This window comes from Gymnogyps californianus, chromosome 16 (assembly GCF_018139145.2).
Source record: "Gymnogyps californianus isolate 813 chromosome 16, ASM1813914v2, whole genome shotgun sequence".
Taxonomy (NCBI): Eukaryota; Metazoa; Chordata; class Aves; order Accipitriformes; family Cathartidae; genus Gymnogyps; species Gymnogyps californianus.
Window position 1 is genome coordinate 13,702,893 of NC_059486.1, and position 22,893 is coordinate 13,725,785.

The following is a 22,893-nucleotide window of genomic DNA, read 5'->3' on the forward strand; positions in this document are numbered from 1 at the left end:
TCCACTGTCACGGAGACCAGCTTTCTACTTGGGTAAAAATGAGATCCTAACACTAAATGGACAGGAGTTACAGGTACTTCACATCACCTTGTTTAAACTCCATGTTTTATTTCTTACAAAGCAACCGGTGACTGGGAAGAAGCTGAAAATAAACACCGTCACCACAGGATCCCTTACCACATTGGGGCGCTTGACAATGTTCTCCAGCTTCGTGTGACTGAACTCCAGGCTGATGACATTGTAGAGTTTTTCACGCTGGGCCTCTGGTGTTTCATAGTATCTCACAAATTGAGACATGCTCATTTCAACACCTTTCTGTGTGTTCACATCCATCACGTCCACTATCCGTCGGCTTCCTGCAAACACACAGAAACAGTCTCAAAACATCTGCCTTGGCTTTATTGTTATATATGTATGTATATATATTATTTTATATATATGTATAAACTCTCAATGACTGCAGGGAAACTGTTATTAGAGGACGAGAGACCAGCATCAATCCTTCCAGGGGTCCTGAGCAGCTCAAACAGTGAGCAGGAAACTAACTTGGAACTGGACTTTTTGCCCAGTATGACACTGAACAAGTCACCTGGTGCTTCTCTGCTTCACAGAGATGGAGAGAGTAGTTTCCTCCCTTACATGAATTGACATGAGCAGAAGTACATTAAAAACTATGAAGAAGTGATATAATATGGTAGCAGGGGGCATGCAAGACAAATAGCTCTCCAAATCATACTCCGCAATTTTCTAAACATCCATATGCCTCTCAAGATGCTTTTACTCATGTACAAAAATTATCCATAAAGAGCAAACTGCCTTGCATCACTGGATGCTATAAACTGCTGAACACCTTACACAGATTGCTGAGTATTCTCAATTCCAGTCATCATCTGTGCAGATGAAAGCACTAAATGCTATAGGAGAGTGAGCCCCCACTTTGGATCTCTCAACAAAAACTACAGGACATACTTTCAGCCTCTCAAGTGGCAGACATACAAGTCTCATTAGCAACAGAATGTTGAACAGCAGTTTTAGTCGAGCCTTCAGATTTACACAGATTAATCCACAATCTTCTCTTCGGCCAACTGGAAGGTTTCACCTCTCCCAGCAATTTCATCATCCTAATTAGCAGTTCATTTGTGTGTGAGCGAACGGGAGCGCATGAGAGACATGCCTCATTTCCAGGAGAGAAGGATTCCAGCAAACAAACTTGCAACGCTTCCAAAAAATCACTCCAAAACCATTTTCACTGCCGAAGAAATAACTCAAAATACATTGCATTAAAACAAAATGGAGGTCCGATATACGCCATCAGAGGGAATTATTAATAATTACAGCACCTGGCCTATTGTGTGCTTGGGAGCAGTATTTCAGCAAGAATGATAGTTTGGATTGCATCACTCCATTAAAAACATCCTTAGCCACTGATAGCAATGACAGTGACAGATGTGATAATGATTCTGGAAAGGAACTCAAGACCATAAAGCTTTGTAATCAAAAAGAAAAATTTATACAGTGTAAATCTGGAATAGTCCCACTGGCCCGTCAGTCAAACTCTTCACTACAAGGCCAGTGAACAGGATTTCATCCTTAGTCTGAGCTCGGGACTGTACGTAGTGTTGCCACCTTGAGGCAGGATGGCGAGAAAGTTTAGTTGTGTGTGAAAAAGCACAAAAGTCCTTAAATTTGGTATTTGCATGTTTGAAATAACATACATAAAATCTAGTTTTGGGTTGGGGTTTTTTGTTGTTGTTTGTTTAACTGTTAACTTTACTATCTACGGAGAACAGTCTTTTTTCAACTCAATAGGTTAGCAACTGGGGTGAAGTCCTGTCAAACAGCCCCTGAATAAAAGCCAGCCTGATTTCTGGCTTCCAGTGCCTGGGGACTAAAGCAATGGCTACAGCCCAGAGGGGTTAAGTACACAGATACCGAAAAATTGTATTTGAAGGACTGCATAGCAAAGTCTGGGATCTGCCATATTACAGTCTAGGTTTGATCTCAGCTTTGCTGGAAGCGACCTTGTACAGCCTCTCAATTATCCTTTCTGAAAGAAAAATCAGCAGTTACCTGATGAATTAGAAGTATGAGGCCCAGTTCAATAGCAGGTTTGTTAAATGTACACGATTATCAATTACAGGCAGAAGAGCTAAGATTTGAATTAATAGCCTCTTGACTTCCAAATTAAAGAGTCATTTGAAGGGATGTTTTTCTCTTAAACCACAGTACTATCAAACAAGCCCATACATAATGATTCCTGGAGTACTGCTCGCAAAATTTGAGATGTATAATTACAGGTTAACAGCCCTGTGCTCGCTGCCCACTTCCTAGTGGTTCTGGCTTACTGCCAACTTTATCTCTTCTTTCCTGAAAAGATTCATCTCTTTCTTCTATCTCCTGCCCCTAGGAGGAGGTTAAAAAATATCATCCAGAAGCGGAGACAGGTAAAGAACAAGGGAAAGAAGCACACAGAGGCTCCAAAAAGTGGTGGCCGGCTGAGAGATCTCAGATCAGGCTGGATTTCTGGACATCTCTGACATGTGTCTTACTTGAGGTACCATTTCTGTTAACCATTTCCTAGATATCCTCTTGCCACACTCTCACCCTGTCCTCGAAGAAGGGATGCCACTCAATCAAGCCTGATGCAGCCCACCAAGTCCCAGCAGGATCTCAGCAACCCTGGCAGCCTCTTGCCCTCATACGGACCACATTCCTTGCTTCAGCTCATCACTTGCTGCGCATGGATTAACATATCCTGGATCCCTAGCCAGAAAAGAGCATCTCTTACTGCTGACATGGGAAGCTTCAGTGCACCATGCATCACCTCATCCTTGGCTTCCCAGAATTTTTTTCCAATATAGCTCTTGCCTGGAGAATGCCTGGACAGTGCAGGATTAAGAGGCGTTGTCTCCTCTCCCACAGCAGATGTGACTCAGAGGCAAAATGATGATGCTAGGGTTCACTGGAGGGGATTTTACAGTGTAAAGAAGAAACGTCTTCCTCCTCTACTGCTGCTTACTCATCAAGCACAAGTGAATCCCCAAAGGATCACAAAGACAGTAACTAAGAAACAAGCTAGCGCCATCTTTGACAAGAGGAACAGACAAAAGCAAGAAAGGAGAGGGACGAATCAGTTGCAGAGATGTAAGCTGGAAAATAAAATCAATCAGGAAGAGCTACTTAAGAACTATGCTTCACTTGAAACCTTAAAAAAAAAAAATCCAGTTACTCCAGCCCACATATTAGCAAAATCCACAGTAAAATTAAGGGGGGAATAGCATATACAATACCTGTTCCCTTTATTTAGAGGCCTAGTCACCAAGATGCTGTAAAGGTTTTAACAGATTAAATCCTACAACATTGCTATATGCTGCAATATCATTATTTTTTTTACATTGAAACAAACATCTGGAGGAAAAATCACTTGTGCAGAGTCCCCGCCTCCCACTGCCCATCCTGTACAAGTTGGTTTGGTGCGGAGATTTGCTCCTCTCTGTTCTGGGCTTCTTGGCAAAAATACTTCGAGAGCAACAGGGAGGCAAACCTTGTCCTCTAGTCAGAAAGAGAACTGCACTTCATGAATGCAAGTTACATAGGCACCTTCCCTGCATCAGCAAACGCTTTCACAAATCACAGCTTCACCAAGTCTACCCCAGAGACTTCAGGAGTGACAGGCTCCAGCTCCGAAGTCATTCAGCAAAGCTCTCATCGATCTCCCCTGCAGAATTTGCACCCACGCTTTGCTTCGCGTATAGAATATTGTAACGATTTGCCAGAGGGGGAACAGTGAATGGGAAATTCTGGGACTATAATAATCTCCTCTGGGGTCCACCAGTTGCCATTTCCCATTTCTGAAAAGGTGAAGCACTGCCTTCCCCTGCCTTGACCTGAAACAGCTTCAGACTTGCACTATCCAGTCTACCAGACTCCAGTCTTCAAAATAGCCCATCCCTTCCCCTGACGTGGATTTAGCATTGATATTAGGAGCAGTGGAAGCAAGAGGTGGTCCACAAGCAAAGCAAACATGAACCACGCAGTAGAATATGAGAAATGCACAGGAGGTGTGAATCAGAGGTAAAAATTACACCAGTGTTTTCTAGGCTGTTGTCTTCCCCAGCGCACCACCGGCAGGAAAAGGTGCAACTCTCCCGCTGCAGAGGAAAGACGAAATGTCCTTTCTGTAAGAATGATTATCAAGCCTGTCCGTTAAGAGGATAAAGCTACCTTGGGGAATTATTTTAACCCTTTGTGACTGAACTAAGATCTGTGCCCAAGGTACAATATAGTATCTACAACCAGAAACCAACCTCAAATGCCAAGGGACAGGCCTGCTGGTCCTTTCTAATCTTTATGCTTCTTACTGGGAAAAAAATCCTTCATTTGTAAAGCAGGATTTTTGGCAGAGCCTTAGGAAATCTGCTAGCTTCACTAGCGGGTTAATTGTACCTAAAGACTGAGGCTTTGACTTGCATCCTGGTTAATCCCTCCAGAGCTCCCAGAGCTGGAAAGCACGTATTCTTCTGCTACCCACAGGAGACTATTATGATATCCCATACTAACTGGGAGGGATGTGAATCAGAGCAGAAAGTCCCTGCTCAAGTGGAGCTATTCACAACATTCCCTGCATTTCAGACCCAGGGTAAGAACAACTTAAGTTAAGAGAGACACCTACCAATACCATCGCGCCCAGATCCACCAGAGGGCACAGAAGAACAAAGGGAAATAAGAGTCCAGCTCGGACACTTGCACGCATCTCTCCCGCACACCTCCCAGTTAGTTTTCTCACCCAGCATTTTCCCCAGCACAGCCTGGTCCACCATGAAACAAGTATCCCCAAGCCATCCAGCTCACCCTTTGCAGTGCTCTCTGCCTTTCCTCTTTACAGCCCCTCGCCCAGGTATCTGGCCCCCCCAGCTCCCCAGCACATGCCAGGCTGGATGCAGAGCAGGAGCCTTTTCAGTGGGATTAAATTATTTCTTTCTTATGGAGATGTAAAGCTACGAGTACGTGACATGTATCTTCCCCCTCCTTCCCCTCTTTGGTGTCTGCAGCTTTATCATTTGGTGTAAAACTGCCAAATTGCAATAACCCATGTTATTAGTTTTTTTCACGCAACAAAAGGTAAGGTATTTAGAGCATGTCCACAGGAAAAGCTTAAGCCAGCAAAAAGTCTTAAGCCTTAATGCTACAGGACTAGACTTAAGAAGGAGGCTCAGGGCAAATAATGTGTTTTAGTGGCATTATATAGAATCAGTTAGTATCCTTACATCTACCCAAAACATCAACTGTAATTTTCAGTGATTCTTTGAAACTTCAGCCAGTAAAAACCACGTGGGGAAAAAAAAAAATTCCATATACAAAGAAACATTTTACTTTTAATTTTTATACAGTATCCAAATGCATTAACCTATAGTATAAGCATACTCCAGGTAGCTGAAAAGACATAGCTAGCACACAAAGAACTATTACAGAAAGGAAAATAATACAAGTTCTAAGGAAATTGGGAAGGGATATAACTTTGTTGAAAATCTTATGTTTTATTTATCTACCAAATCTATTTTAAGACCATTGATCATTTCCTAAAATGTCTCAACATAAAACATATTTAACAGTAACAGATAAATTATAAGAAAAATGTTATAAAAATTAAATAATTTCATGTTAATAGCATTTTATAGTATCATTGTATTCTACACTATCAAGAGCATCTTTGCATACTAAGAATCCTACAGAAATTAAATTATTTCGTTAAGTGACATGTTAATCTGGCAACAGCAGAGTTCTTTATTTTCCAAAAGACAAGTACAAAAGAGCATTGATTGGATCAGTGCAATCTATTCTCCTTTTATTTTTAGGAAAGCTGCCTCTGACGCAGAACCACACCCCAACAAGGAAAGGACAATTTAGTTTTTTATGGCCTTATTTACATTGTACATTCCAAGCTATACTTTCTTGTGATGTGCTCCACCAGTAATATCAATGGTGGAAAGAAGAGCATAGCTGTGCCCGGGCCATCTGGCAACGCGTGACAAAGCCCAGCCTGCAACCCAGCATCCAGCTCCCAGGGATGGAGCACGCCTCTCCATCAAGGAGAGCTTTTGGGCGATGGCTGAGATAATTCAAAAGCTCCGTGCTCCTCGAAGGTCTCACCTCCCCTGTCCTGGCTGTGCAGCCCTGACCTTCTCTCGCTTTGACCCTGGCACTCCTCTGACTTTGGGGCAAGCAAATGGAGATTACTAACATATCAGGAAAATATTTTCCTTTTTCCGATTTTCTAGTTTTCTGCTGATAGTGATCTCACTGTGCTCACTGCGGTGTTAGGCATGCACCAAAGCTGGACCAGGAGAAGGACCTCAGGATCAAGAGCCAGCACGGCACAAGCAGGGGTGGAACAGCCAGAACTGGGAGGGAAAGACTGCCTCTTCCCTTAGATTGCCTTTCTGCCCTCCTGAAATCTCATCATCAGCCCATAATGAGAAACACTATGGCCTTCATTTTCCTGATACTTGGCAATTAGGAAATGGAAGAAGACCTTCAACTACCGTTCATGTTACCAATTAACGTGTGAAGTATATCAGCAATCCTGCAGCTCTCCTTTGGCCTAGACTGGTATTTAAAGGTGTCTCGACAAGGAGTTGGCAACACCACCACACATCTAGTAGCCACACTTTAATGAGGACATCTTAAGATGTATGTAGCTGTGATTACATCAGGCCTCCAGAACATGCTGATATTAATACATATTTTTAGGTAAAGGCATATCTACACTTGAAGGTCATTTTGGACTAAGGTAAATTATGACACTAAAGCATAACAACTACCATGAAATATTTAGGATTTTGGGTGCTATTCCTCCAGAATAAGACAGCTCTTTTCTAGTTTGGATGAGCTAAAGCAGAGGATGCTTATTGCAGAAGAACAGTGCGACTACATGGAGCTATTCTAAAATAGCTGTTCTGGTTAATTTTCCCACGTGGACAACTCATTTTTAAATCCACTTGTAGACAGAGGCTTTGAGATGACCGTGACCACATCAACACATCAGTTCAATTTCACTTTCATGTTTTGACATTACAGAAATACATTCTTTTGAGAGGTTGAATTCTTATTATAACGTTCATTCAAAGCGGATTTACTGCTGTTTATATCCGGACATGAACATGACTGTTTTTAGCAAAACTGTCCCAGTTTAACTAAGATTTTTTTAAAGAGTTTGACTGTGTTAGGCAAAGGACAAACTTAAAGAGAGCTCAAACAGGAAGCTCAGCTCTAAAAATAGAAATGGTTCTACTTCCAAAATGGCAAGTCAGCGGACATGCTAAACATAGGCAAGCAAGTGTTATAATATTTCATTTTTATTTCTAAGAGCCAAAAAAAAGCACAAAGAGGGAGCATCAAATACCTTCTTTTTATTTATTTTATTGCACAGAAGCCCTAATCATGGATCAAGGCTCACTCACCAGGCACTCTTCTGATGCACAGCTCCCCAGTGGAAACTCATGACAGAGGCAGAAGGCTACATCCATCATGTTTTAGCCCAGCATCAGTTAGTGCTGAGAGCTAAACCAGCATTACAAAAAAAATAAAATTAAAACCAATATATATATATTCCTCCCCCTCTCTGCGAGGGAGGAAGACAGTGTGAGTTTTCTGCCAGTTCAACTTTCTGAACCACCTCACTGCAAGAAAGAGCAAAGCCCGTGCCAGCACACAGGAAGGGGATACGAGAGCAATGCCAGAAGTGGGGAGAGAAGGATGAGAATGAACAGGACACCAATTTAGATTTGCTTAACTGGTATGGCAAAAAAGCAAGTTGTTAGATGCAATGGGTAGCACAGGGAATAGAGACACTATACCAGGGCACATAATAGGCAGCAACAGCAAAAACTAGATACTAGTTTAGATGACAAAAAGATGGTCTGGCACCAGAGCACAGTACTGGAATTGGAGGGACAAGTTTCTATTTCCAGTCTATCAGGAACACTGGGTAAGTTTTAACCTCTCTCTGCCCTAGGTCCTGGTTTCATGATACAAACTGTTCACTAATACTCAAGAAACTGATGAGGCTTAAATAATTTTTTTAAGTGGGGTCAGCTCCCCGCCTGCTTCACAGCACAGTTCCACAAACATCAGGGTAAGGGATGTGCGTCCAGCACCAGCGCTGGAAGCTGCTATGGGAAATCATACAGTGACACCGAACCATAGCTCTAACATCCCCTTCTGATATTACAGACCGGAGCTTTTCTTCTTAAACAATAAGCTATTTAAGAGGCACAAAACCAGTGCGTGTTAAATGAAGCAATGTCCTCTGAAAGTCTGCAACGTGCCACTTTAATATAGAGAGGTTTCCACTTTATATGTGCACTGCTCCACCTTAATATCGGTGGATGCCGAAGTCCCAAAGGGTTGCTTCAGAGCTGCTACAAACCGCTTCAATTTTCAACAAATTAGGTAGAGCCCTCAGACTGTTGGAAAATCACTAATGTAACCTGCACTTGAAAAAATCCATTCAGAAACTCTGAAGTCTGGTTTCTAATTTTAATTCTGCCCAGGAGAGAACACAGTGCAGCTCCTCAACTTTGTAATTCTTCCTAGCCCTGAGCAAACAGGGAGCAGAGAAAGAACAGTTCCAAAATCACATTACGTTATCTGATCAACATACATGACTGCTGGTGTCCCACAAAGAACTAAAAGATCCCATGATAAACAAACAAAAACCCACCTGTCAAGTCCTACTGGTCCTGCTTACAGCAAAGTATGTTGATGTCTCTATCATCTTTGGTTCATGGTTGGTAAGAGTATCCTAATAGCACTTGCTCAAGTCTGGAAGGATTTATCTACTTCCTCACAAGCTACTATGAGATTAGGGAGTAAAACGAGTTCTGTACAGTACAGTAGCCTCATCAAAGAAAGAGGGATACAAAGAAAACAGGAGAGGTCGCTCAAGGGAAAAGAAAGAAAAAAAGACAAAGACAAAAGGATGAGCCAATAAGTCTTCAGTGCTGTAATTGGAAAAGAGAAACCTGCTAGACAGAATTGGAATGAATCGCTTCAATAAAACAGTGTATTTTTACTTAATTTTTTTAATTGTCCAGATGTTTCCTCTTTGTAGTTCTCAAGAAATGCAACAGCTAGAAGTCTGGCCAGTTCATATCAACAGTACTTATAAACCCTTTTGTCGGTAGACCATTGGTTTGACTCCATCCTAGCTTAGAGGCACTTGGAAGTTATAATTTTCAGTGGTAATATTTACTTGCTGATTTTAGCTGAGGTCTGACTTAGCAGATTTCCCAATTACAGAGAAGCTTCAGAGCATGAAGCACGTTGGCAGTCCCAACAGCATGACTGTGAGGACATTTGGAACTTGATTTTAAAAACAAAGTGTTTTTAAAAAATAGTGGGAGATTTTAAAACAAGTTTTGGCCACAAAACAATATGATGGAGGAACTGTTTGTTTTTATAAAGACTGGATCTCAAACACATGTTGCTGTAATACTGCAAATAGCCTTATAACATCTGAGACGAATCACTGGCCTTGACATACACTGCTTTCTGATTTTCTGTTTTTCCCCTTGAAAATGTTTGTAGCCAGGTACATAACTCAGCTCTCTTAAAGCACAGGTTTTGGTTTTGTATCCTCAGATCAATGGGAATAGCACTGACATGCAATTATTTTACAGTCACTTGTGAAGAACATCCAAGCTCAGCCTCAACCTGCAAGGAGCCATCCTTACCTCCTGTCTTCAGAGTGCTCTTGGATCCCCCTGCTCCTCTCAGCTATCAGAGATGTATGTCTCTTGTGGATCTGAGACCCTTGATGAATTTAGGGTGTGACTTGCAGGATCCAGAGACTGAGGTACCCTCAAGTCTGAATCCTCACAGGCTGAAGAACATGTTCACAAGTTGTTTTTTATAAAATTACACAGACATTGGCCTTCCAAGCCACAAGAACAATGAGGATGCTTTAATTAACTCAGTTTTGGTAAATACTCCGACAGTCCCACTTACATGAAAAGGAAAAAAGCAGAACCCAGAGACCAAGCCAGGCACAGATCACATCGTGGGGCACAAAAAAACCCCAATGAGCAACAAGAGGAGAAATCTTACAATGAATGGAAATATTTCATACAAGTACCTCCCCTCCCATGAGATCAGTGTTGACTCCTCTTCCCTAGAAGAGCCTGGTCCACTGCGTTTTGAAAAATGCATTATTTGGACCCTAGGAAGACAGCAAAGACCTCACTGCTTCCTCCTTATCCCTCCACACAAGACTCCTGGAGATACAGCAGCTAATGACTCCTGACTCAGCTCTTCTGCTCTTCCAAACGTGGCGCTCCCATTCACAGGACAAATCCCCGCACAGAGGGAAAACCATACATCTTAATCAAGACTTAGATGCAAGTCTGAGGGCAGACTTTTGCACTTTCTTTGAACAGCCTGTTTAATTTTGGGAAGCACTCCTTACAACAAAGTTTCTCTAATGAGCCTCCCTCCTAACTCCTCTCGGTCTCCAATTTCACAACTTCCTTGAAACAAATGGAGCGTTGCTCTATAGAAAAAGCAACACTAGGTCCCTATTCAGCAGAAATGATGGAAAGTTTTCTGAACTGCAGTGTGTGGCTGCTTTGTCCTTCTTTTGTATCTGCACGGCTAATTTTCTTTCACAGGACGGAGAACTGTACATTGATTAAGACAAAATTTCCCCTACTTGCCCACAGACCACACTACGAGCCTCTCGACTTGCTTTGTAGTTCGATGTGAATTCAACCATGATACAATTTTCAGAGCAGATCAATTTGAGAGGGGGAGCAAACACGCAGGAGGAATGAACCAAAAAATCACTAGGAAGCAGTTACTCAGAGACAGTTATCTGGTTTGCTTTCATCTTTTTTGAGTAGCTACTAACAAAAAGCTGAACACATTTGCACAGCCAGCTCGGGAACCATTGTGCTAACACACCAGAAGAAATGCATGCTAATGTAAAAGAAATGTTTTACATGGTCTCCGCCCTCCCTCCTGCCTTTATCCACCTGATCTGCAGTCATCACCACCACAATTTTCTCTTCTGTGGAGACACCACTTATGATTCTTGATTCAGTACTGAATGGAATTTATACATATGTATATGTAGACATCTATAAATGTGTGTACAGTTTTTAATATATATAAAAATCACATTTTATAAACCCAGAATAATCATTACCTACAATGTCTGCATCTCTTTCCATCCCCCTTTCATCATCATCTACTTCCAGAAGTATGAATTAGGGGGATTCTTGTCTTTCTGTGAAGTACCTGGCATATATATTCTCATTTTAGCTGGAGTTCCTGGGGACTACAGCAGCATATGTATTTAACGGAACAAAAATAGCTAGATGAAAGATACAGAGCCTCACATAGCTTATGGCTGTTACCTACACTTGACGGGCAGTAATCCTTTCTGTCCCAACTGAATTTAAATTATTTAAATCAGCCTGCTTACATTAACTAATAAGGGAATTTGTTCCACCCCATCGCAGCCCCCTGCACAGAAGAGGCCGTGGCTCGCCACATTCAGTACATCATTTACAGTTCATAGGAAAACTAGAAACTGACACTCCCCAAATTCTGTTTCCAGCACCGCACTGAACATGCACCTGAACAGGTCATTCCACCTTCCAGCCCGGTTTCCACCTGGGAAAGCAAGGCCACACTGTTTACTGTGCACCATTACACTGTGGAATTGCAGTTACTCCTACAATGTGCAAAATGTTGCACTGCCAAACTTCAGAAAGCTTGCTTATGTCTCTCCCCTGTGAAAAAACCTTAACAGCCAGTGAAATACTCGTCTGCAGGTCTAATTTCTTCCACTGATGTTAAAGAAAGCTCGGTTGCTCACTTCAGTGTGGTACAATGAAGTCCTTAACATCTTATCCACTTAGTGAATAAACCATGAGCAGATGTATGACAGCACACAGCATCTCCTCCAGAACCGATACTTGTCAGCAGCACAAGGGAAGGCTGACCTGCACTTGCAGGGCCAACCCCCCCTATTTATAGGGCTTTTCCCTTGCAAATGTCTGGGATTTAATGATGTAATTTATTCTGTTATCTTTCTCCACTGACACCATGATTATAAACTCATAGTTGAGGCAGAGACCTTCACACATATTTCTTTAAACACTCAATTTGCAACTGAAATTTTTGGCTCAGCTCCTGTTCTTTTGGTGTTTCTAATGAGAAAGCAAAACCCAGCAATAATCAGGTATCTCTTCAACTACTCCCAGCAAAGAAAGCAACAGGATATGTAGAGCCTTGGTTTTCCTTTCACCCTTTGTCTTGGAGATCAAAGCCTGCCGCCTGGTCTTTAAAGATTTGACAGAATCACAGAAATCAAATATTGAAATGATCTATTAGGTCCCATCTTGTGCATCATCTCCTTGGGCCAGATGAAGATTGCTCTCTGCAACAGTTTTTGGAGCTTTGTCACGTTTGCCTTTTACTGCCATACCTCAATGCACAAATTTTATCACAATTAAAAGCTTTGCTGCTTGCAATTTTACTTGGATTCTTTATACGAGACGAAAACACCAAAGCCTTTCAACACAGTTTGTGAACACAGCAACTAAATGAAGGGAGCCAAACATCTTCTATCCGTGTGAGCATTATGGCCCAGCCCAGTCTACAGCATCAGATTTTAATAGCAAAATACATGACTGATGATACATTCTTCACTGCTCCTACACTTATTTTTTTAATTCTATAAATAAACCCTTAGTGAGTTAGTTAAATAAAATCAATCAGTGAGTTGATGTCAGTTGTTAGACCACCCCATGAATAGTCTAAGTCCTGTACTTGCACTGTTCCCACTGATACAATGCCCGGCTGGGCACCGTGAATTCCATACAACAATGCTGCTGATCCTACAGAAGTGACCGCTGTGGTCACAACTTTAACCTCTTCAGCCCAGGGATCACAATAACTGAAAGTTTCTTTTTTTTCTTACAATCCCCAGCATGTTTTGAAATCGCCCATTTTGCCACTAGCCGGGATTGCAAGCTCAACTTTGGGGGTGTATAATACATACCCTGGCACACAAAGCTACACTAGCCCGTAGAGACGAGATGATGCACATTACAGACCCAGCAGCACCGCTTAGGTTTATTTAGTGGTTTATTTAGTTTATTTAGGTATGAGTGTAAAAGCTGGGATTCAATGGCGATAGACCGCCAGCCTGTGGCAAGCAAACTGAAGAGAGGTCAGCTAAAAATAAAAAATAAAAGCAAATACATCCAGACTAGCCATTGCTGTTTAGATTTAGACACCACGCGTGCGCAGGGACTCCACACCTACCCAGGGAGCTTCTGGACAGACTGTGACAATCCAGGAAGACAAAGGCAGTGCAGACACCAATTACAAGTCAAAGGGCAAGACACTGCAGATGCCACAGAAAAGCAGATACTCTTTTAAATTTAATCAGTGCTGACCCAAGCAAACCACTAAAACAAAAAAAAAAAACTTAATCAAAGAAGGAGAAAGGAGCTCAGACTGATAAGACTGATGCACACATTCATGTATGCTTCCTCTTTCTCTCTCCTTTACATGGTTCATAGCTTCCAAAACTACTCAGTGCTCCCTTCTTCAGATTAGAGGATGTCTGTGAAGAATAATATACAGACAAAAATCAAACAAATGAAAAAATGGAATGCTTTGGCTTTCTGACATCAAAGACTAAAGCAAATAATTGCATTCAGTCCTTGAATTCAGGAGTAGCAAAGGCTAGAGATGGTCAACAGCAACCACAGAAGCCCTGGTTTTCAAACAGCTTGCTGAGCAAGGCAGTTACCTTTCTCCTTGCTCAGTCCTAGGTTAACCTTGGCAAGTGTACTTCATTTGTTCTTTAGTGTAATTAGCATAAAGCATTCACACAGGTATGTATGTATGGAGTTTCAAGCAGACAGATCTGGGAAAACACGCTTTTTCTTTTCTGCCCATCTATGACAAGACACCTCTCCATGCTGTGGCCCAGAAGCACTGTCGGTGGAAGAAGCCAACACAAGAGGCCTGGAAAACATAAATTGTTCTGTATGGCTGCCTCTTCTGGGCATGAGCAGTAAGTCACTCAGAATCACACAGTCTGAGGAAAAATTAGTAACAGCTATTGTGCTGTCCCAACACTTACCACTTCACATACCTGTTACTCCCCAGTATCAGTTCTTCAGCTAACTTGACCCCCCCCCCCCTTTTTTTTTTTTAGGTAAAGACACTTCTGGAGTGTTTTTAGAGAGCTTTGTGACTTACATTTACATGACTAGCAGCCAGGGAAAAAGAACGGTGTCTGAGAGTCTCACCAGTAGCCCTGGCTGGGAGCACCCTTGAGATACACTGTTTACTAGCTGGAACTGACTCTAGTTACAGAGAAAAAGAAATGGACAATGGGGATAAGTTCTCTGAACTTCTGGGAGCCCTTAAAACAAGGGAGTAGGACAAGATGAGAGAAAGAAAAAAAGGACATAAACCAAGATACTATGCAAATCTAAAGACAACAATCGCAAAGGTGCAAAAAGTTTTGGAATAAGGCAAAGCCCCAATACTAGCTACTGCTGTGCACTTGTTTTTTAAGTAGTCCATATGCACATACTAACACCACCAATACACCAGCATGGCATGCCAAGAGTGAAAAACAAGGAGTCTGCAGAAATAACACTTATCAAACTTCTAGTGCAGATGTTGGCAGATGTTTAAGGAGACGTTAAGAGGGCCAATGATGCTCTTAATCAAATTCTAAATCAACTTACAAAGAGATGACAGTGACATTCTGTCCTTCAGAATTAGCAATCAAATCTACCTTAGACAATGAAATTACAAAGCTTAATGGTTATTAAATTACAACAGAGTTTTTCTTCTTTCAAGAGTTGTCTCAAGTTCCTAAGCAGGCCAGTAATTCCTCCCCACTTCTCCATTTGTATTCTTGGCTCACAGCCATTTCAGAGATCAGACAAATTCCAACTGCTGAAATTAATCCACCATCTCAGGCTTAAAGAGTACCCAAGATATCTTTCGTACAGAGGTAGGAGTCTAGTTATAACCATTAGTCCAACTGTGCAGTTTAAAGTGTTTGTTCTTTAAAGTAAAGCTACTGTATGGGAAGAGTGTTTCATCCACACACATTACACATAGGTGCACATTCATGCACACTAACGTCCAAGTCATAAACAATAGGTCATAAACATTATCAAACTAAATTACAGCTGGTATCTGCAATCTTTAAACAATGAAAACAAAAAAAAATCCAACAAGCAATGGCAATGTTTCTTTGGAAGTCTGATGAAACACTAAGAAAAATAGACAGCTAAATCCAAGTAACCACAAACGATGATCAAAAAAACCCATCTTTTTTTTCTCCTTATTATTGCCACAGACTAGAGTTTTCAAAGGGAGATTAAAAAAGCTAGGCTACCAATTGTTGTTATTTCCTTGTGACTTATAGGTACTCAAATATGGAGATGATACAACAATTACGTTAGAAACAGAAAGTAAGATTTCAGAATAATTTGAGACCAAAGGCTCAGTAACTTCCTATGGAATTTATGTGCTTTGGAAAAACCCAGCACCATCTCTTTAAAATGTGCTATAACAAATGTGTTTCCCCTGATTCAAAGAAGAAAAGAGAACAAATGATAGGTTTAAATAGCACCAGTATACTGTAACGATGAGCACTTAAAAAAACAACAAGTTTACAGAGAACACAACATTTTTCAAGCTATGTTCTCTCTCTGTCAACTCCCACGCACATTCAGATGCAGAGAGTTATGATCGTTCCATTTCACATTCGCAAAACATCATTCCCCTCCCAGGTTCAGCAAGGCGTTGAATAAGTTTTGAAAACACTGCGCTTCAGAAACGCAGATACCTGGCGGTTCAAGGCAAGATCTGAGGAGTCTGCTAAAAAAATGCAGGGACAATCACAGGAGATATTAATAAAACAAGACTTTTCATCTGCTTTATTTGAACATTATATTGTGAGTGTAACATACATATTAACCTAAAACTAGAAAAAATTATCAGAAATGATATGCAATAGGAAAATTGCTCACCAGTGTTTCCTGAAGTCATTAGTAGATAATTTAGAAATTTGGCATGGAGACAGGAATTGCCCCCATGTGCTCTCAGTGTCAATGTGGCTGTTATACACAGCACAAATGCCACAGTGACAAAAACAATTTGCCATAAGAACCATGATTTTTCAGGTATAACTTACAGCCCATCTCCCAAATATTTTAGATCTTTTGAATCAAAGTTTCCACCTGTGATGCCAGAAGTCATCAACTGTATTAAAAAAAGAGCAGGTGACAAAGTTCTTGACCACATTACAGGCTCAGTACAATGACTCCAGAGAGAATTTGTCCAAACACAATAAAAAAAGACCCATGACGTGCGGTATCTGGCCAAGAGCATATACATGGATTGCTGAACCAGCTGTGAGAAACGGCACACTTTTACATTAAAGCTAATCTCAATTACGATTGTTATTTCTGCTCCATTGTTTTATAAATCTAATTTTATTTATAAATATCCTCCCCTTTGCTGGCCATGTACACAGGAATCTCCACCCCCCTAATACTTCAAGGGACATCAATCTTGAGGAAATGCAACTCCTACACTTTGACTGTTATACAGGAAAAACAATGTTGTTATGCAACACTATGCTGTTCCAAAATATCTCAAAGTCAGACCCTCAACTTGAGCAGTTTCAGAGACAGAATGGCAGTTTATCACCTATGGAACAAATTCACAGAAAATTGCAAACGTTGTCCAGATAATTACAAGGTTTATGCACGAGCCTCCTCCGCAGCAAAAAGAGGTATTCCGTACCTACAAATGTGCACATGCAGGTATTTAGGAAATCCATAAAATTTAGGACTTCCACATACCCTCAATATTATTTCCTAATGTAACTGCAGATTGACCAACAGAAATGCTACCAAACAGCATTTCCCACACCACTTCCCTAACATTTTCTGCCAAGAGGTTTGGGGCTTTTTTTCCCTCCGAACTCATAAATGGTCATAAATTAAGCAACATTGCCAAGTTTTGTTTGTGAAGGAAGGTTATCAGAGATAACCCCTCTCTCACAGATAACCCCAAGTGAGCAGAAATGAGGCACAAGTTCCTCTCCCTTGTTTTTCTTAACTACATCTTTTCCAGACTTGATATTCCTATTGATTATCAAACTCAAGAGTAATTTTCAAAAATTCGTCTTTCAGAATGCAGCAATTGGGCTAATTTAAAAGATTAACTCCTGCCACAACACAAATAAATAAAACCAGTACATTCTAAAAAGCAAGAATGCAGTTAAAAGTCTCCGTGAAGGACTGCAGCTAACACATCCAAAACTCAGCTAGCTCCACAGCGATGACTTCACAGAGTGCAGTATCACTATTCAGTAACAATTTCAGATAAACAATAAATAACACATCCATCTTCAGTAAAAGCAGATTTCAAAGAAACATACAGTATAATCTCCTACTCAAAATGTAGCTTTTCTTAGAGTTAAAAAAAATTCTTGTGCAAAAATTGCTAGGAAACATTTGATGATTACAGTCACCACTTCTCTGGTTTGTGTCTTATCAAAAAGACAGGCAGTTTGCAAAGCTTTGTGCTCAGTCTCTCTTAGCAACCTTTCCTCAAAGCACTGACCTGGCCACACTGATAAAGACTGTGGGGAGAGCACAGGCAAAAGGTGATATGGCTCCAATCGTACCTTCTACAAACAGATGCTCTACAACACGTAAAAAAAATAGGAACTCGATCAATAGAGCTGCTGCTTTCCAGGATCACAAAAGTGTATGTAGGACACCTGTTAAGAGCAAAAGCATTCACTCTCTTTCAAACGGCCAATTATCCAGCATGAGATCAGAGTCCGGTCAGCACAACTACTAATTAGGGTTCTCCCAGCCTTTTTAATTTACAAATTGCTTCTCCATGCCTTCTCCCAGATTCTGAGAGTTATCACAAATGTCTACAAACACAACTGGACAAGTATTTCAAAGCAATTCTGTTCTGTATAGAGTTAATCCAGTGCATTCAAAATAACTTACCCACTAATAGCTTCACATCTCTGACGGTGAAATCCGGGTCAGGCATTCTATAATTAGCAAAGAAAGCAATGTTAAATACCGTCAAGATAAGTATGGGTACACTTTCGTTACCATAATAAAAGAGAAATAAATGTATAGTGCTCTTTGTCCATAATGCAGTAGGTGGAATCAAGCAAGGCCTCTCTGAAGTGTGGACAGTGCAAGTTTTAATGACATACATAACACCTTTGCATTGGCAAGTGTACAAAAGTTTCTCTACTCGTAATGAAAGAGAAGAGATGTCTTTTCAAGCACTCTCTAGCAGCGCTGGAGTGGGAGGGAAGGGGTTGGGGGTGATTTCAATAAAATCCTAAACCTTTATAGCTTGTTCCTGCTAAGCAACTCGCAGTGGCTGGCAACTGGTGGTGCCTCACGTATATTCCCCGAGGTGAGCATTATCACATTTGCCAGTGGATACAAACTGAGGCATAGAGCAGTAAACCAATTTGTTCAAAGTCACATCATCATAGGTTGGATTCACTGCTTGGAAATAAAATATAAAAAATAATGACTTAAAGCCCCTTTGTTTTAATGACTATTCCAAACATCCTTGTCTGGCAGAAGACAACCTGGCTGTATTTGGTGGGTAGGGAAATTGTTGTTCAATTCAATTTGGGCTAATTCAGAGCTAAATTAAATGGTAGCATAATTGGTTCACCGAAGTCAATGCATTTATACGATCACTTCTAACACAGGCAATGTTTTAGGGTTTAATGTAATTAGACAGTAGCCTAGTATATCAAGTGAGTTTTACGTGTGAGGTAGAGAGTAAAATTCTGCAAAATATAGACTGGATGGAAAAAGAAAACAAAAACAGTAAAGCTGATTGACTTCATCTTAATGACAGTATTTCACACTTCACATCGCACAAAAACTGACTAAGGAATTGTAATGAAAAACAGCCCTGTGGGACTTGCCAGCTAGGTGCTCTGTCCCTCTTGTACTGCCCTGGTTGAAGATAAACAACTTGCTTCTGGTCATAAAGAACTTACTTTGACATAATTCAGTTAGAAATCAGAACAATCCAGCCCATAGGCAAACTTTTAGAGCAATAGTTTTTACTATTAAGAAACCACTGAAACAAAGTTAAAAAATGCATTTACTGTCATGCATATATCTTGAGAACTATTTGCCAAATTTTGTTTGTCCTCTTTCTTTTTACCCTTATCACCTTCCTCTGGTGGGATGCGGAGGCTGGACAGTATCTTTTGTTAGTTCTCCGCCAACCCTTGCATCTTTGCATTTAGCCGCAAGGGCCCCACAGCTTTGGAATTCACTCCCTTGCCGGAATGAAACAGCCTGAATCTACTGACCTTCAGGGTTTATTCAGAGCTCATCTTTTTTTCCAAGCACTAGAAAGTCAGAAATAGGGGAAGGCGGAACTATTTGTGGGCGACAAGAACATGCAAGGCTTATCTTCAAATAAGGCTTATCTTCAGCTTGCCTGTATTTTACATCAGACACGTAGAACAATTAGATGGGCAATCTTTTTCACATTTGTATAAATCAAAATAAAAATCAACAACCAAGACAGATAACAAACCTAACGCAGATACATACAAGCAAATCCAGTCTTTCTGAGAGCTCCAGCAGCAGCCAACAATAAACATTACTCAAACTGGAAGAATACAATCCTCCCTAACAATAAAATTGCATGTTTAGCTCTTTGGAGAGCGCACCTGGCATATCTCTTTGGGTTTTTTTTCTCTGCAATCTCAGGATGTATGACACATTAGACAAAGAGTACACCAAGGGAAGAATTTCAGGCTTGAACACAGCAGGTTTCACGTACAAGAACCCATTTGTAGTTGGGTTGCCTTGGGAGGTCCAGCTTTAATTCAAACCCATTCTGCTGGCTGCTGAGACCATAAATGACTGTACTTCTTCATCTCCAGCCCCACCCAGCATAACTGCCACACTCACTCTTATACAATTAGGGCTGGTTTGCTACAGCACTATGATGGCCAAAAGAACATTTTTTTTCTTGAATGTCACCAGTCCTATACTAATCAGTAAGTGTTGGTTCATTTGTTTTTCTGAATATAAATCCAGAATACCAACAATGCAAGAACTGAGCAGAGATTTTTTTCCCCTCACTTTTATGTAATTTTCAGGCAAATGCATCTTGCGTAAAAACACCATGAATGCTTCCAAAGATTTCATGTATCATAAAAAAATACGTGAAGAATAGTATAGTGGGGTGACTTGACTTAACACCAAAATATGACTGACTACATTTGAGATTTTCAGCATTCTGTTATATACGAATCATGTTGCCTCAAACAGAAAAGAAATGCAAACACCTTAGTGTGCACTGGGTGCAAACTTGCATTTTAGTAAATGTTTAAAGATTTGCTAGAGAAGTCTCCTATTCAAATCCTAATGAGGATGAGCTCTGGCTAGCATACATATCTGGTTAACCACAATACAATGCAAAATGACTGCTGTTCAGATAAAAGAGACAACATCTCTCCAAACAGCATTCTCTCTCCAAGTTACAATCCTGGAAACAGCCAAACAACCCTCCGAGAAAAACAGCTCCTCTTCTGCTAAGAGATCACAGGTGGAGTTTCCTGCTTCTAGCCATACAAGTAATAGCTCACGATGGTCAGAAATATACAGGAAAGCAATTTTCAAAGTTTCATTATAATAATTTTTCCTCATTCATCTCATTCCTTGCCATTTCGGAGTACCTCCAAGCACAGTAACCAAACTGTTCAGCTATGCTTTGTACATCTGCCAGGCACAGACATGCAAGCTGACTGCTTAACAGCAAACAGAAGTGGAAGCACATATCATCAGTTATTCAAAATGTCAGGACTCTAAAAATCATCTTGTATCGTACATTTTATAGACCACTGTATCTCAAAATATGTGGATCACCTAATCTACCATATGATACACACGGCCTCCTCTGGACAAGACACAGTAGTGCTAGAAAAGACCCAGTAAAGCATAATTTCCTCCAGAGCCTGAAGTGGAATGTAAGGTTCCCGAGTCTCATCAGTAAATGACTCGGATACAAAGGCAAATTGTCCAGTCTCGCTCTAGCGATGGAAGTCGGCAGGCTATGACACTCATTAATTCAAGCGGTAAATGTCAGGGTGATATGACTAAAGGTTCTCAGTGTTTTGGATCAGTTAGGTAGGTGTCAATACTATTTTGATCTTGCTGGAACACAATGCACACAGCATTTATGGATCTACACATCCACAAAACTCATATATTGCATGCCAGCTACTTTTGATAGATACACGTAAGAAGGGGAAATGTAAATAAAATTAAATCATGTTATCCTGCAGAGTGCCAAATAGGAAAGTTTGCTCATGCATTTCACTTCTGTCATTTAAAATACACATAAACCATGTTTCCAACCTCCTCTCACTCTAGTGACATTTATGCCCAAGTGTGTACAATTCCTTTACAACATAATTTCAAACTAATAAGTCATGCTCATTTAAATAAAAAATATTAGAATGTTGAATGTCCTACGAGAGATTACTGATCTACAAATTCTAGTATTTTAATCCCCCAGAGCAGTCAGTATTCAATGATTCAGCAGAGAATGGGAATATAAAAACAATTCACCCAACTAACTGTGAAATGGAGAATTCAGCTGATTCCATGCAGGAGCCATCCAAAGCTCACGTATCAGATAAAATTTGCCCTTACTTTTGTCAGCATACTAATTCATCAAAAATATCCTCAAAAGAAAAAAAAAGCTTCAGTATTTTTACTCTCTTCTGTGACAGTGAATTCCAGCTAGAAGAAGAAGCTGCACATGATGTGTGGATGGTTCACAAAAGGGAGAAAGGGCAACAGCCCTAGAAAGGAGGAAAGATGTCAGGATAGTATTAGAATGATATCGGCAGTCGGTAGGAAACTGAAAAGCTGGCTAGTCAAGCCTGGCTGCTGAGACTATTTTAAGCTCATCACAGCAAACTGAAACACATATTTCTCCTTCACTATCCAAAGCATTAGTGTGTGACAGAGAGTCAAGTAAGTGACTCCAAAACTCTTGCTGTGGATTAGCATTTACTCCTCTTCCACCTCTTTGCAATCCAGTTCAGAATTCAAAAGATACATTATCCTTACTGCCAGAGCTGCAGAGTTCCAACTGAAAACGAAGGCATGCAGCGTTCAGTCCTGCTACTTCTTCACTTCCAATGCATGTTCCAAAACTGCTATTTATTTGACTGCTTTGATAATGCTTACAAAGAAAGGTAGCTGATTTTCAATGGTCTTCTTTGAGGCATGGTCATCTATACATGGATTCATGCTGCTTATGTACACGTAACCATTTGAGGCCAGTCTTTTTTTTGCCTCAGCAAAACCCAGAAGTACATCTATAACCTGGCCTGTCTGTACACACGGCGTATAACCATAGAAGGGGCAGGTATACAGCCAAAGCCCTCCCTTCTTCGAGGTCTTAACAAACATTACTGGTGGCTTCCAGGAAGGAAGAGGAATAGGAAGGCTGACTGCGAATGCATCTAAAAACAACACATCTAGAAGAAAAACAAGCCAACACATGATACAAAAACCCACATTACTCTTTACATGATCCCATTAGCTTGAGGAGTCTCTGAAGCCCTGGATCAAGAAAGACCAAAGACCACTCTCCAAAGGCAGCATCACACCAGGAGGCTTCAGTGAAAGCACACAGCTAACCGAAAGTGGAGGGGAGTGCCAGGTGGCAGCTCTCCAGATTTCAGGCACAGAAACAATAGGGAAGCCAATGATGATGTGTGAGCTGAGATCTGAGTGTTGAAAT

General features: G+C 40.8%; 1 protein-coding gene across 3 annotated transcripts in view; it reads right to left on the bottom strand.

Annotated features, from left to right (window-relative positions):
- KDM2B (lysine demethylase 2B) overlaps nt 1-22,893 on the bottom strand; it is a 119,747-nt gene that overhangs the window by 89,362 nt on the left and 7,492 nt on the right. For all 3 annotated transcript variants that reach the window (XM_050907025.1, XM_050907026.1, XM_050907024.1), the window contains exons 4-5: nt 18,081-18,127; nt 178-356 (exon numbers count right to left, since the gene is read on the bottom strand). In XM_050907025.1, the coding sequence (XP_050762982.1) occupies nt 178-356; nt 18,081-18,127 (226 nt within the window). The remainder of the gene's footprint in view (nt 1-177; nt 357-18,080; nt 18,128-22,893) is intronic.